This window comes from Hyperolius riggenbachi, chromosome 2 (assembly GCF_040937935.1).
Source record: "Hyperolius riggenbachi isolate aHypRig1 chromosome 2, aHypRig1.pri, whole genome shotgun sequence".
Classification (NCBI taxonomy): Eukaryota; Metazoa; Chordata; class Amphibia; order Anura; family Hyperoliidae; genus Hyperolius; species Hyperolius riggenbachi.
This window is the reverse complement of record NC_090647.1, coordinates 138,610,423-138,624,462: the sequence shown is the minus strand read 5'-3', so window position 1 is coordinate 138,624,462 and position 14,040 is coordinate 138,610,423. Positions and strand designations below refer to the sequence as shown.

The window sequence follows — 14,040 nt, the reverse complement described above, 5'->3', positions numbered from 1 at the left end:
TCTTGCTAACATCTTAACAGAACTTATTGCTGAAAAATGAATAAAGTAAATCACCAGAACATTAAGCATATTACCCCTTCTCTGTCATCTCTTCAGCATCTAGAACCACGTGTGGGAAGGTAGCTTCTGCTTCATGTGTCTTCTCAATCTGAGATTGTTGGGCTTCTGCAAACTACGAGCTTTCAGCTCCTACTTTTATAGTGATCGGATGCAATATGGCTGCCTAATCTGGAATTTCCCTGAAACCCAGGTTCTGATTGGCTAAAGCTTCCGTGCGCGTCAATGCTTTATCATGTTTTGAATACCTAAATCATAATATTATTGTTTATAAATTCCTTAATTACCTTATCTTGTGGCAATTAACGTAGGTTTGCAATGTTTACACATTCTGATTAGGTCATTTCTGATGCATTTGAATAAAAATGGACGTCACCAGCCATCTTGTCTGCTGGTTGACTTTTTCCCCAGACATGAAGACTAATCAATGTCATTCATGACGCATTTCTGATAATGTGTTCTTCTGCTAATTAGACATAAGATTGGTCAGGTTGACACTATCACAGACCTGTAAGAGTCTTCAGCAATTTAAAGCTTATTGAAACATACAGGGCTTCTAATATACTTATTTAAATATAAAGCTTATTATATAATTCTTCTTAAAAACAATTAATCATATAAGAGATAATTGCACCTTAAAATGTAATAATATAAAAACATGTTCTATATATTTGCCTTTCTTATGAATAAATATAATAACTTCAACCGGCAGATGTCAGCATTTCCTCATCTTTAACTGATTGGGAAAACACCTTATTGTTTTATTTTTTATAAGGCCTGTTCCCAAAACATCATGTGTTATCAGCTAGCTGAGACTAGAACACGTCAACAATCCTCCAGAATCAAAACAATCTCACGAGAATGTTTTACTATCTCATCTATCACTGGTAGAATCCAGCTTTTAAAGTAATACATTGTATTATAGGTTTTAACAATAACTATTTATTTCTTTAGAAGGACTGTATTGATTATTAATATTTAGATTAATAATATGTATGTGTAATAAATGAACAAATGTACATATATGTGTCTGCTGCAGTAATGTGTTTCCAGTCTTCCACACTATAACCTTGACATTTGAAAGATACTTTATACAATAAACAAAGAATGTTTTAGTTTCTTGTAACTAAAATAATATAACAATTATGCGTTCCACTGTCTGGAATATGCCGAGATGTCACAGAGCAATATTTTAACCACTTGAGGACTGCAGTGTTAAACCCCCTAAAGACCAGGCTCACTATTGATAAATTGGCCACTGTAGCTTTAAAGTGAACTAAGCAGCTCCTGGCTTCAAATAGCTGCAAGGGCTGCCATTGTTCAGAAGCTCAACCCCTGCTGTTTTACAACTAGCATTGTCCAGGCTAGGTGTGGAATTCTTCAACTGTAACTGATGTTTTCTGTTTGAAGTACAATGGGGGTTTGTTTGTGGTCAGTTAAGTCTAATGAGGTGATTTCTTATCTGTGTTCCACAATCTCCTGCTCAGCGACCCGCAGGTCCTTTGCGGACGGACAAAGTGGCTATTTTAACCCTTACATGTAAAAAAATGAGGTAAATTGAAAGTTTTTTTTAATAATAAACCACATTTTTAGAATGTATTTTTAATTTGCTATAGAGCTGCCCTGGGTGTTAAAAATGATGCTCGGTTCACTTTAAGGCCAAGCTGCAGGGCTTGGCAGGCCGCACAACACAGCACACGAGTGATTTCCCCCTCCCCCCCTTTTCCCCCCACCAACAGAGCTTTCTGTTGGTGGGGTCTGATCGCCCCCCTGTGTTTATTTTTTTTTAATCAATATTTATGTATATTTTTTTTAATAAAAATGCCTTTTTTATTACTTATCCCCTGCTCCCTCCCTCCCTCCGCCTGCCAGCCAATCAGCATGATCAGCTGTCATATGCTTCAGCCTATGACAGCCGATCACTCCCCAGTGTATGGAGGGACAGCCGTGTACTGTCCCCAGTACAGCGCTGCTGCCGATCGCAGCGCTGTACAAGTGCTGTACAAGTAAATAGACGACGATCACACCATCTAACAGTCTCCCGAGCAGCAATTGCTGCTCCGCCCTCCGAGCATGAGATGCGCGCACACCCTGCGCGCGATCTCATGCAAATTAGAGCCCCAGGAGTTGATGCCAATTGGCGTTAGGCGGTCCTGGGGCTGCCGCCGCGACCATGCCCATTGGCGTGGGGCGGTCGCTAAGTAGTTAAAGAAGTACTCTAACTTTACAGTTTACAATGAAATTTTGCATAGAACATTAAAACTTAAAATATACACATATGACAGCTTTTCCTGCATAAATAAAACCGCTAGAATTCTGACAAATGCCTAGTGAAATACTATAATATAATTTGTGACGCCGTCCCAACCTCCATCCAGCCACACAATACAGGTCTGGAAAAGGTCCTTGCTGCCATGCACGCTGCCCGGCCGAGTGGACCGCGACAGCCACTGCTTGGACCTGTAGTCCTCCTGCCATTTATGCTGTACAACCTGCATTACATGGACATTTACCAACTATTACTCCTGGATGGGATACACTGCATTCTGCAACTGCTGACAGCCAATCTACTCATGCGGTGAGATGGACTGTTACTCTGCACACATCAGAGCTCCATGGATATGGTTAGACAAGCCCATTGATGCATCGTGGTATTGTCTCAAGTTCTATGCACGATGTTGTGCTTATATGGTGATATTTGCTGCTGATCTCTACTGCCCTCTGTGCTTGCTTTATCTGCATCCTGTGCAAATCTCTCCACTGCTTCATGCTATGGCTCTCCCGCATCAGGTTGTCAATATCTGTGTTTTGAGTGACGAGTCTCTCTACGCATAACAGTGTTTCCAAGGAACTGGCTTTTTTGTTATATGTTGCATTTTTTGGACTCTTTTTCCAACATTAGTCCTAGATGGCGGCCGATGTGTGTGATCATGTGTGGTTGCGTTAGGGTGGATGAGTTGTGACAGGGTGGCCATCCCATGTGCTTTTTAATGTCACTATTAATATATTTTTTTTCAATACATTTTGATATGCTTTTTTGCAATTACCAACGATTCTATGAGTATAATTATTGTTTAATGGGTCCTGTATGTCCTGCTGCTTTAAGATCCACTGCCAAACCTTTGATTATTGAAATATTATATATACCGCACTGAGGGGGGAAGGGAGGCTTTAAAGGGAACTAGAAGCAAGAGGTATATGGAGGCTGCCATATGTATTGCAGTCGTGCTGCTCATTCATTGTCAGATAATCTTATCTGCGTGCTTGTTCAGGGTCTATGGCTAAAAGTATTAGAGGCATAGGATCAGCAGGGCAGCCAAGCAACTGGTATTGTTGAAAAACAAATAAATATGTCAGCCTCCATATCCCTCTCACTTTAGGTTCCCTTTAAAATTTGAACTCTGTAGGAACACCATTGATCTGCTTGCTCTACATGTGTTTTGTTTTGTTTTGTTTTTACGAATGTGTGGCCTAAACATGCTATGAGGCCAAAAAATAAATAAATAGGGATTTGCAATTTTTCATTTAGGAAGAAGTGTTCCCATTCCTAGGTATTCTTGGAAAGGAATCAGACCATATAGAACCTGCCCCTAGAACAGGCATGGGCAAACTTGGCCCTCCAGCTGTTAAGGAACTACAAATCCCACAATGCATTTGCCTTTATGAGTCATGACTGTGGCTGTCAGACTCCTGCAATGCATTGTGGGACTTGTAGTTCCTCAACAGCTGAAGGGCCAAGTGTGCCCATGCCTGCCCTAGAAAGTAATAGGAATAAAACAAGAGCTCTAGGGAGAGTTGTACTGGATTCACAGTGTCAGTGATTGTATAGGGATAATGGTGTGTGTGTGTATAAATAGCAGGTTGGTATTACACATAAGCATGTAGTTGTTTATTACTACTGTTCAGGGCCGGATTTAGGCCAAGGCCAGCTAGGCCATGGCCTAGGGCACCACAGGAGCAAGGGCACCAAAGCAGCAGGCTAAACTGGTGCAGCATTTGCAAGCTGCAATGCAGGGAGATCAGGTGAGCGCCTGACCACGGTACTCTGCTGCTAGATGCCTGTGCAGCCGCCACCATGCTCTCTGTGCACATTTTTGCATTGTGGCGGTTGGCTATGGACTTGCAGCATTGGAGATAGAAAGGAAGAGAAAGCTTCTGTACTGGATACGAGCGGAGAAATGAGTGACACTGATGGCTGCTGCAGTGTGAAAGGAGGGGGGGAGGGATTAAGAAAGTCATCTGGCTACCTATACTGGAGGGAAAGGGGGGAGGGGTCATTTGGCTACCTATACTAGGAAGGGCTCATCTCGCTACCTATACTGAAGAAGGGCGGCTGGTGACAGTGGCCTTGGGCGGTAAGGAGTACAAATCCGGCCCTGCTACTGTTATTATAACAGTTGAAATTGTGCACTTTAACCGCTTTGGTTATGGAGGATTGTGCTTTAAAGGTACTGCTGTTTTAGTTTGCGTATGACAAAGAAAAGACAAAGAAAATATTTTTGTGAAAATCTGGTAGTTTAGCAAAACTGATTTGGGAGATTTGCTCATGCCTAGATCTGACCACATCCATGTGCACCTCTGCTGCAAGGGAGGTTATCCACTAGTGTAGATATGTTAATAGTTCACATAATCTGTAAATGATCAACACTGCTTATGTTACAATAAGGGGAAATGCTGAGCTTTAGCACCAGTATCCTGGTACTGTATGATCTTGGTACAGACATAACCCTGATACTGAGTTAACTTCTTAACTGACCTACTAAGGAGCCCATATTTAGGGACTTCTTTGCCGAATGCATTAGCAATATGATAAATTAATTTAACCCATATGAAATAAAACCTTTTAGATGATTTAATACAAGCAAAATACTTGGTGCAGCAGTTTATTGTTACATGCCTCCCCACTGATGACTTCCAGGTCACTGCTCACTTACCTCCTACCTAGTCAGAGCCCTACCCAAAAATAAATAGCACATGGGGGCTTTCTTGTTAAAGCCACTCATAGGAATACTGCTACTCATAGTAACCAGACAGCGCATGTCAGCAAAGGATGAACTTGAAATCGGGCCCTAGGCAAGATGGAAAATTTGGCTCCCCTTGCTGGCCATCTGGCATCTTTGGTATGGTAAGATAGGGAATGAGGATCAGAAAAAGTGCAAGCTAGGCCCCTGGACACCCAATAGGCCCTGGGTATCTGCCTAATGGTGGCCACTAATGATCCAATCTTTTTCATCCAATCTTACCAAATCTATGTATTATAAGGGTACATTGAGTAAATATACTGAATGGATACTTCAGGCAGTTACCTTATATTACATAGAAATGGTAAGATTGGGTGAAAAAGGTTGGATCATTAGTGGCCACCTTAAGTTGCCTTGTGGATGATCCAGCTCTCGCATATGTATATACTCTGTATAGACTCTGATGTCATTTTCTGAACTGCTTGTTTTTGTGTTTTAATATATTTTTTTAACATTTCAAGCTTTATTGTCAAACAAATCAAATGTTTTAATATTCTAATGACCTTTTATTTAAATCTCCTTCTTTAGGGCCTGTGCCCACTGGTGCAGATGTGTCCGCTTTTCAGTTACACATGTTAGAGATGCTAAAAAGCGGACAGAAGCGGATACAAATGCGTCAGTGGGCTCAGGCCCTAAGTGTATATATTCCCGGTAATCCCACTTTCTTTGGTGTAAATCTTTGATTGCCAGATAAAATAGCAGAAGCCGAGGCCGCCCACCATACAAACTGTGGCTACAAATAGTGTGTGCGCCTCAAATGCCCACATTTCCAGTTACAGTATAGCCACAAATCACGGCTAATAACATGGGCACCCATGGCGCTGCCCAAACTTACCTGGCGGCTGTTTAGCAGCGCATTGGTACGGATATCAATGAGGTTTGTGGTGGGGAAAAAGGTTAGCATTGGCGAGGGGGAGGGCGGTTAGGGTTAAGCATCGGAGGTGGTGGTGTGTTGATTATGATTAGGCATCAGCTGGAGGGCTAATTATGTTTGGCATCAGCGGGGAAAGGGTCAGTTAGGGATCCGCGGTGGGGGCGGTTACGTTTAGGAATCGGGCAGAAGGGTTGGTTAGGGTTAGGAATTTTTAGAAGGAGGGCTCATTTAAAGAGAAACTCCGACCAAGAATTGAACTTTATCCCAATCAGTAGCTGATACCCACTTTTACATGAGAAAAATAATGATTTTCACAAACAGACCATCAGGGGGCGCTGTATGACTGATTTTGTGCTGAAACCCCTCCCACAAGAGGCTCTGGTACCGTACGGTACTCTGGGCAAACTGCCACAATGTAACAATGTTCAGACAGGAAATAGCTGCTTACAGCTGTCTGTTAAAGCCAGACCAGCTCCATAATCTGCCCACAGTAACAATGTCACCATGTAAAACATGTCAGAATGTGAATCTGTGAGAGGAAAGATTTTACAATGAGCAAACACTGACTAAATCATGTATACATAATTATTGTAAAAATGAAGCACTTTTTTTATTACATTATTTTCACTGGAGTTCCTCTTTAAGAGTAAGTTTAGGTTAGGCCATAGTAAAATATAAGTAAAAATTGACAATATTTTACTGTCGGAATTACCCACTGATAGTAGAATAGTAATTTACTGATATTCTACTTTTAGCTATCACTGGCACCCAAATTATCGCGGGCCCCAAGGAAAGACACAACACTATTCTAAGCAGTCTGTCTGTTGAGCCAATGGACCCAGTAGGCCAGATTTACTAATGCTGGGAATACACGGTTCATTTTTGAGGTGATTATATGGTTTGATAGATAATTTCCGACATGTCCGATGTCCCTTTCAATCCTTTCGCCGCGTGATTTCTGAATGGAAAAAGATAAGAAAAATGAGCAAATCATAAGAGAATTGACTGCACAATCGAGCGGCAAAAATGACCGAGAGGAGAATCGAGAGCCAAAAACAAACCGTGTATTCCCAGCATAAAGTCTATGCTTAAACCGTTTGCTGGATTTTACTGTCTAATGAAGCCCATTGAGCTTATACAGTCTGCACCAGTGTAATGCAGGCATTTCTGAAGATAAGAATTTCTCAAAGCAAAGTGATGATGACACCTAGTGGCTGTAGCTCATACTGCAAACAAATATAAAGAAATAACCAAAACAGTAAGTCTAGATTCACGGTGGGAGTTGATTTGCATTCCCTGTAACAGCGGAAATGCAATGAAATGGAATGGTAAAACAGTGCGGCATGTTATCCACGTGTTGTGTTGCTTACAGTGAATGGAAATAGTGCTTCACTGTTACTGTTAACGCATGCTTTTTGCAGTAATGCAGTGCATTATGATGCCTCTTGATTTTATACTGCAATGCACCCTCCGCACTGTAAACGTTGCATAAGTGGTGCATTACAATATAGCAAGCCAGGTTAGAATGCGGACAATATGCTGCACCGCGCCACTGTTAATATAGCCTTAAGAGAACCTGTACTGAGTAAAATTATTTAAAATAAACACATGTGGTAACTTCAAATGAACATTACATAGTCACCTTGCCATCAGTTCATCTCAGAAGTGTACCATTTTCTTCTGACAAGGATCCCTTCCAGTTCTGACAACATTTTGTCAGAACTGAAATATATCAGTTGCTGTCAGTTATAGCTGAGAGGACAACTAATGTGCCAGTTAATGTCCATGCTTCCCTATGGCTCACGTGGGCGATGTTACAGTTTAACAGTGTGCTGACCAGAAAGCTGTTATGGGGTAATGGCCATTTTCAAAATGGAGGACAGAGAGTTCCCTTGATCACAGTGGACAAACAGGACGCAGGAGAGGAGAAAGAGATTGAGAAGTAGACTACACAGGAGGTAAGTATGACATGCGTATATTTATTTTGATGTTTAATTTTCAGTTCAGGTTTTCTTTAAAGGACAACTGTAGTGATAAGAATATGGAGGCTGCCATATTTATTTACTTTTAAATAACACCAGTTGCCCGACAGGCCTGCTGATCTATTTGGGTACAGCAGTGTCTGAATAGCGCCAGAAACAAGCATGCAGCTAATCTTGTCAGATCTGACCATAATGTCAGAAACATCTGATCTGTTGCATGCTTGTTCAGGTTCTATGGCTAAATTATTAGAGTCAGAGGATCAACAGGACAGCCAGGCAACTTGGAATTGTTTACAAGGAAATACATTTGACAGCCTCCATATTCTTCTCACTACAGTTGTCCTTTAATGTTATGGATACCATTATCACTTTTAGAACAAAGTATACATTGTTTGGCACTAGATTTTACAAAGACTGTCAGAAAAGGATCTAGTCTGCCACAAATGGATACAGGGTAGTGCAATGAGAACCTGCTGGATATAGTGGGATGTTGATTGGTAAGGTCGGTGGCGTAGTGGTAAACGCTCTCGCCTTACAGCATTAGGTTCCTGGTTTCGAATCACAGCTAGAGCACTATCTGCACAGAGTTTGTATGTTCTTCCCGTGTCTGCAAGGGTTTACTTCAAGCACTCCGCTTTCCTCTCACATCTCAAAAACATACAGATAAGTTAATCCGCTTCCCCGTAAATTGGCCCTTGACTACGATGCATACATAGTCGTATGACTATGGCAGGGATGTTAGCCCCTCTGAGGGACAGTTAAAGAGGAACTCCAGTGAACATTTTACTGTTGGCAAGTGATGTAGCTGCTGCATGGTTTTTGGCAGTTGGAAACAGCTGTAACAGCTATTCCTACAATGCAACAAGGTTCACAGACAGGAAACTGCCAAAAGTTTGAACCTTTCTTGTGGGAGGGGTTTCTTGTGGGAGGGGTTTCACCACAATATCAGTCATACAGCACCCCCTGATGGTCTGTTTGTGAAAAGGAATAGATTTCTCATGTAAAAGGGGGTATCAGCTACCGATTAAGACATAAAGTTCAATTTTTGGTTGGAGTTTCTCTTTAAGTGGTAAGACAATATACTCTGTGCAGCACTGCGGAAGATGTTAGCAATATATAAATACTAAATAATAATATGGAACATAACAATCATTTTACCTCAGAGAGTCTGAGAATGCTTCTACTCCAAACCTGGAAATGCAGTACGCTCCTCCCACAAAGGCCAGTCTTCCCATGACACTGGACATATTAATAATACGTCCTCTGGCTCTTCTGATAAGAGGGATCAGATGAAGGGTCACATCAATCATCCCCAGTAAGTTCACATTTAGCACCTGGACAAAGTCTTCCTTATGTAGCCAGCTGTTGGGGGCTGTAGGTATTCCAATACCAGCATTGTTCACAAGCCCCCATAATCCTGTGGAGAGAAGGTGGGGAATAATAACAGAACATTCTAAGTCAGTTAATATAAGCTTACATGATGTGAGCATTACTGCATAAGGTAAAGCAGAAAAAAAGCTGATTTTACAGAACATTCTGTCAAATGCAATTTTATTGAAAGACCTACAAGGTGAGGTGTGACATGATGAGATAGACTTGGGTATGTACAGTGCCTAGCACACAAATAACTATGCTGGGTTCCTTTTTTTCTTTCTCTGCTTGAAAGAGTTAAATATCAGGTGTGCAAGTGGCTAACTCAGTCCTGACTCAGACATAAGTACGCATTACCCATTTTGTTAAATAATTTTTTTTCCGCATGCTGTAGCTACTAGCTAGCGGATTGCTAGCTACAGCAGTACGCCACGCAGTCCGCATGCACCCTCCCAAACCCCGCCGGCCATACTTACCCGCGAGAAGTGTGACTTCCTATCGTCGCGTCTCCCGTCGCCATAGTGATGATCAGACATGACGTCATCGACGTCATGAGGTCATGGGGAGCTCCGATCCTTCCCATTGCGCAGCCTGGCAGTGATTCGCCAGGCTGCGCTAGGCGTTTTGGGGGGGGGGGGCAGACCCTTTAGCGGCGGATCGGTGGGTAGCGGCGGCGATCGGACAGAACATGTAGCTAGCAAAGTGCTAGCTACATGTTCTGAAAAAAAAAGTAAGTAAAAAGACCCCCCAGGGCTGAGCAATCCTCCTTGACGTACATGGACAAGCTGAGCTCGTCCATGCCGTTAAGGAGGTTAAGAACTGATCTAATGATGCAGCTCAGCTGTGTAAGGAAGTAGAGATGTGTTAGGAGTTATTTTTTTAACAAACTTTATTGCAAAATTTATGCTATCCATATTAAATAACTGATGAGGGCATAATGTAACAGCATCATTTTCGCCATAGTGTCCCTTTAAACAGATTCCATAGCCCAGCATTGCAGCTGTTGAACCATTTATTGAATTCCTTCATGAAGCTTTACCTTTATCTTTGACATTGTGCTTAACCCACAGAGCAGCAGAGCTCACACTTCCAGCATCGGTGACATCCAGGATTGTTGTCTGCAGTCTACTTGATGCCTCTTTCTTTAGGTTCTCAGCCCCGGCCTGTGTCAGACAAGCTGCCAGAACCTTCATTCCACGTCTGTCCAGCTGCTTCGCTAGTCGGTTCCCAAACCCTGTGTCACATCCAGTGATGAAGACATATTTATCTGTCAGATTCTCCAATATCTGGCTCTGTCTGTACCATCTGTACAGGAGGAGCAAGCCCAGTACTGCCGCCAGCAGAGGGAGCCACATGATGAAGGGATAGAATGACTGAATGAAAAAATAAACAATTAGAATACCTACAAACTAGGGATGGAGAAGTTGCTAACAATTCCCAGTTGAGCCGCTGCTGCATTTAACTGGTCCATTTCTAAGTCTCATACATTTGTGTAAAATTAACCCAAATTTTGCATGAATTCTTCATTATTAGCATCTAATATACACCATCCCTACTCCAAACTAAAGCATTCAGAAAATCAAATGCATAATATAAAACAGAAAGGAGATAAATAAGTAAATAAATATTTAAGCAAATAAGTCCAGAATAATTCTTTATAGTCAATGGCTTCTTACCGAGGAACTTTAGCGAAAAAAAGGGGGAAAAAATACAAAAATTTAAAAATGAATACATTGCAAAGTAAGAAGTTAAAAAAAAGAAGAGAGATCAACAAATTATAGATATTTCCCATGCAATTTGTTTATATTGTTTGATCCATAATCAGCCTGCATGTCATCATCTTTACTACTGGCAGACATGAAAAAAACAGACACCAACTGCCACTATCTATAACCACACTCCCTAAAAATGTGTGAAGTTTTTTTTTTTTTTTTTTTTTTTTTTTATAGATAAACATATGCAAAGAGGGAGATACTGGTTGCCTGCTTGCAACAGCAACTGAAATGTGGAATTAATCAATTTTTATGCATTTAAACATTCACTGTGGACCCGGAGTCAGAAAGAATTGACATGGATTCAAAAACTGAGGATGCCTGGAATGGATTTTTTTTCATAATTGGGACATGGTCCCTTTAATTTAAGACTGTTTGGACTCTGCTGTTTTACATACAAATGTACGGACTGTTTAACTCATAATGTATTGGTAATGGTAACATAATACACTTATGCCATAAATTGGTTGAACAATGTGTCATAATAGCAATTTGTAAATATTGAATGCATTTGTACATATTTGTATACTAATTCCTGCTGAGTAGGACTCCAATGCAGAGCAATTCCATTATACAAGAATGCACATGATCCGGTCTGCTACCTCCTCTTGGCTACCTGGGGGCAATTATACTACCTATGTTGAGCATCATCCTCACAAGTTTGCCTCTGGTGGCAAAAATCTAGAGCCGGCCCTGATCCTGATTAGAAATACATGAGGCTACTGGGAACACAGCCATGTATGAAGTGTCCTACCATATGTCACACATGTCAGGAGCACATGGCTGCCCTGATGGAGCAGAGTGGTCTATAGACGCAGATAGGAACCCAGTATAACAAGTTAGAACTCTTTCCTGAAGAAAAACATGCAGACATGAACATTACACCACCATCAGGAAATGCAGCTTACTTACAACAGAGAGGAACACATAATGAACACAGGAAAATCACAATACCATATAGATCATTGCCTCACTTTACAGACAGTAACATGTGGTTGCTTTACTATACTGCAGATTAACCAATAATGTTGTTACACTCAACATGCCCTAGGTTAGGAAGGTAATTTCTCTATACACATGGACTGTCATACAGGCGTCTGAAGTCTCATCTGCTTCCTCAAGCAATACTGGAGCTGTTAGTAAAAAATTAAATGCCAGCTCATATGCAGAAGGAAGAGTATTAACAGTTTTGCATGTCCTGGATAACCTCAATGGGCACCTTAGGTCACCAATTCCTATGCAGATGCAGCACAGAGTCACTGTAAATGTCTACATCTGCTTTTATCAGGCTACAGTGTTCTTAAAAATGTTGGTAGTGAATGGAGGTGACTCCATAGGGGGGGGGGGGGCGTGTCTGGACGTACCCAATCTTCAGAGACTGCTCCATTTAAAGGCTCATACATACATCCAACATAATGCACAACAAGTTGTTTACATGACAAGTATGTACATACACGCCAACCAACTCACTTAAATACTGTGCACGCAAGTAAAATGACAATCTGCAGAACGTGTCCGCATCCAAAAACAACAAATGTGTTCAAATGACTTGTACACTTGTAGCCAACCTGCAGATATTTGGGCAGGTTGATTAATTGGATGGATCTGTCAATCCACCTGTCATCTTCTTGTTTGTCAGCCATACATATGCTCAACTGTCTTCCAACAGACCAAGTTTAGATGATAGTTGGGCAGATTGGATGTGTGTACGAGGCCTTAAAAGTAATAAGACAATCATTAAATTTGGGGCCATCCCATAAATATTTGACAAGATTGTGAAACTCATACAGTCATTAGCTAGTTTATCTCCAGAAGATAATAGAACGGAATATAGTTGCATATTGGGCAGGCCACGGCTCTGTACTGGATTAACTATATCTGTACAAAGATACCATCTTTACAGGTCATGCTTTCTTAAAGGACAGTGAGAGGGTTATGGTGGCTGCCATATTTGTATCTTTTAACAAAAATATTAGTTGCCTGGCAGCCCTGCTCATCTTTTTGGCGGCAGTAGTGTCTGAACCACACACCGGAAACAAGCATGCAGCTAATTCAGTCAGAATTCAGTCAGAGCACCTGATCTGCATGCTTGTTCAGGGTTCATGGCTAAATATATGGCAGAGGATCAGCAGGATAGCCAGGCAATTTGCATTGTTCAAAAGGAGATGAATATGGCAGCCTCCATATCACTCTCACTGTAGGTGTCCTTTAAAAAGAATCTGTAAGGAAAAAAATGCCCCTATGGGGTACTTACCTCAGGAGGGGGAAGCCTCTGGATCCTAATGAGGCTTCCCATGTCCTCCTTTGTCTGTGCCTGCGCAAGGCTCACACAGGATTGTTATGATAATGGAGCCTGGTGGACTTTCAGTGGCTGACAGTGATAGAACAAAGGGATGGAAGAAGATGGGGAAGCTTCATTAGGATCCAGAGGCTTACCCCTCCCGAGGCAAGTACTCCCCAGGGTCTATTTTTTCCTTACAGATACTATTTAAGCTGTCACTTATACAAAGCACCACATACTAACATGCTGTTTAATTTTACCTGAGTGAAGGAAAGAGCCGAGCCGAGATGTCCAACATCTGTGTGTGCTGAGTTTCTCGGAGCAAGCTCTTGGGGCCTCCCATTCCTGAGTTGGGAAGTCCTGAACTACTACCGAGTCAGTCTGGGCTGGGAACCTCCAGATGTGTCTTAGATGTCAGGGATGGACTGGATTGACATTCTGATCACAGACTGGTTGGCAAAGGTGCTTATAGGCAGACAAAGAACTTTTGTGTTGGCAGGAAATGCCTCTGAAAGGAAAACAACGGAGCACTTTGCCCAGAATGCCAGCTCAATTTCACAGTAATCCAAGAAGAAACGGATGAAGACATAAAACAGTGTTCTGTTATGTTTTCAGCAGTGTGCTAAGTAAATCATATCCTTATGCTGTGGCACATAAAAAACAAAACAGCCCATCTTCTCGC

At 41.7% G+C, this 14,040-nt stretch overlaps 1 protein-coding gene across 1 annotated transcript in view; it reads right to left on the bottom strand.

Annotated features, from left to right (window-relative positions):
• LOC137544097 (retinol dehydrogenase 16-like) overlaps positions 1-13,792 on the bottom strand; it is a 37,440-nt gene extending 23,648 nt beyond the window's left edge. The window contains exons 1-3 of the mRNA XM_068265160.1: positions 13,619-13,792; positions 10,345-10,678; positions 9,093-9,351 (exon numbers count right to left, since the gene is read on the bottom strand). Of these exons, the coding sequence (XP_068121261.1) occupies positions 9,093-9,351; positions 10,345-10,660 (575 nt within the window). The 5' untranslated portion in view covers positions 10,661-10,678; positions 13,619-13,792. The remainder of the gene's footprint in view (positions 1-9,092; positions 9,352-10,344; positions 10,679-13,618) is intronic.
• Positions 13,793-14,040: the final 248 nt, after the last annotated feature.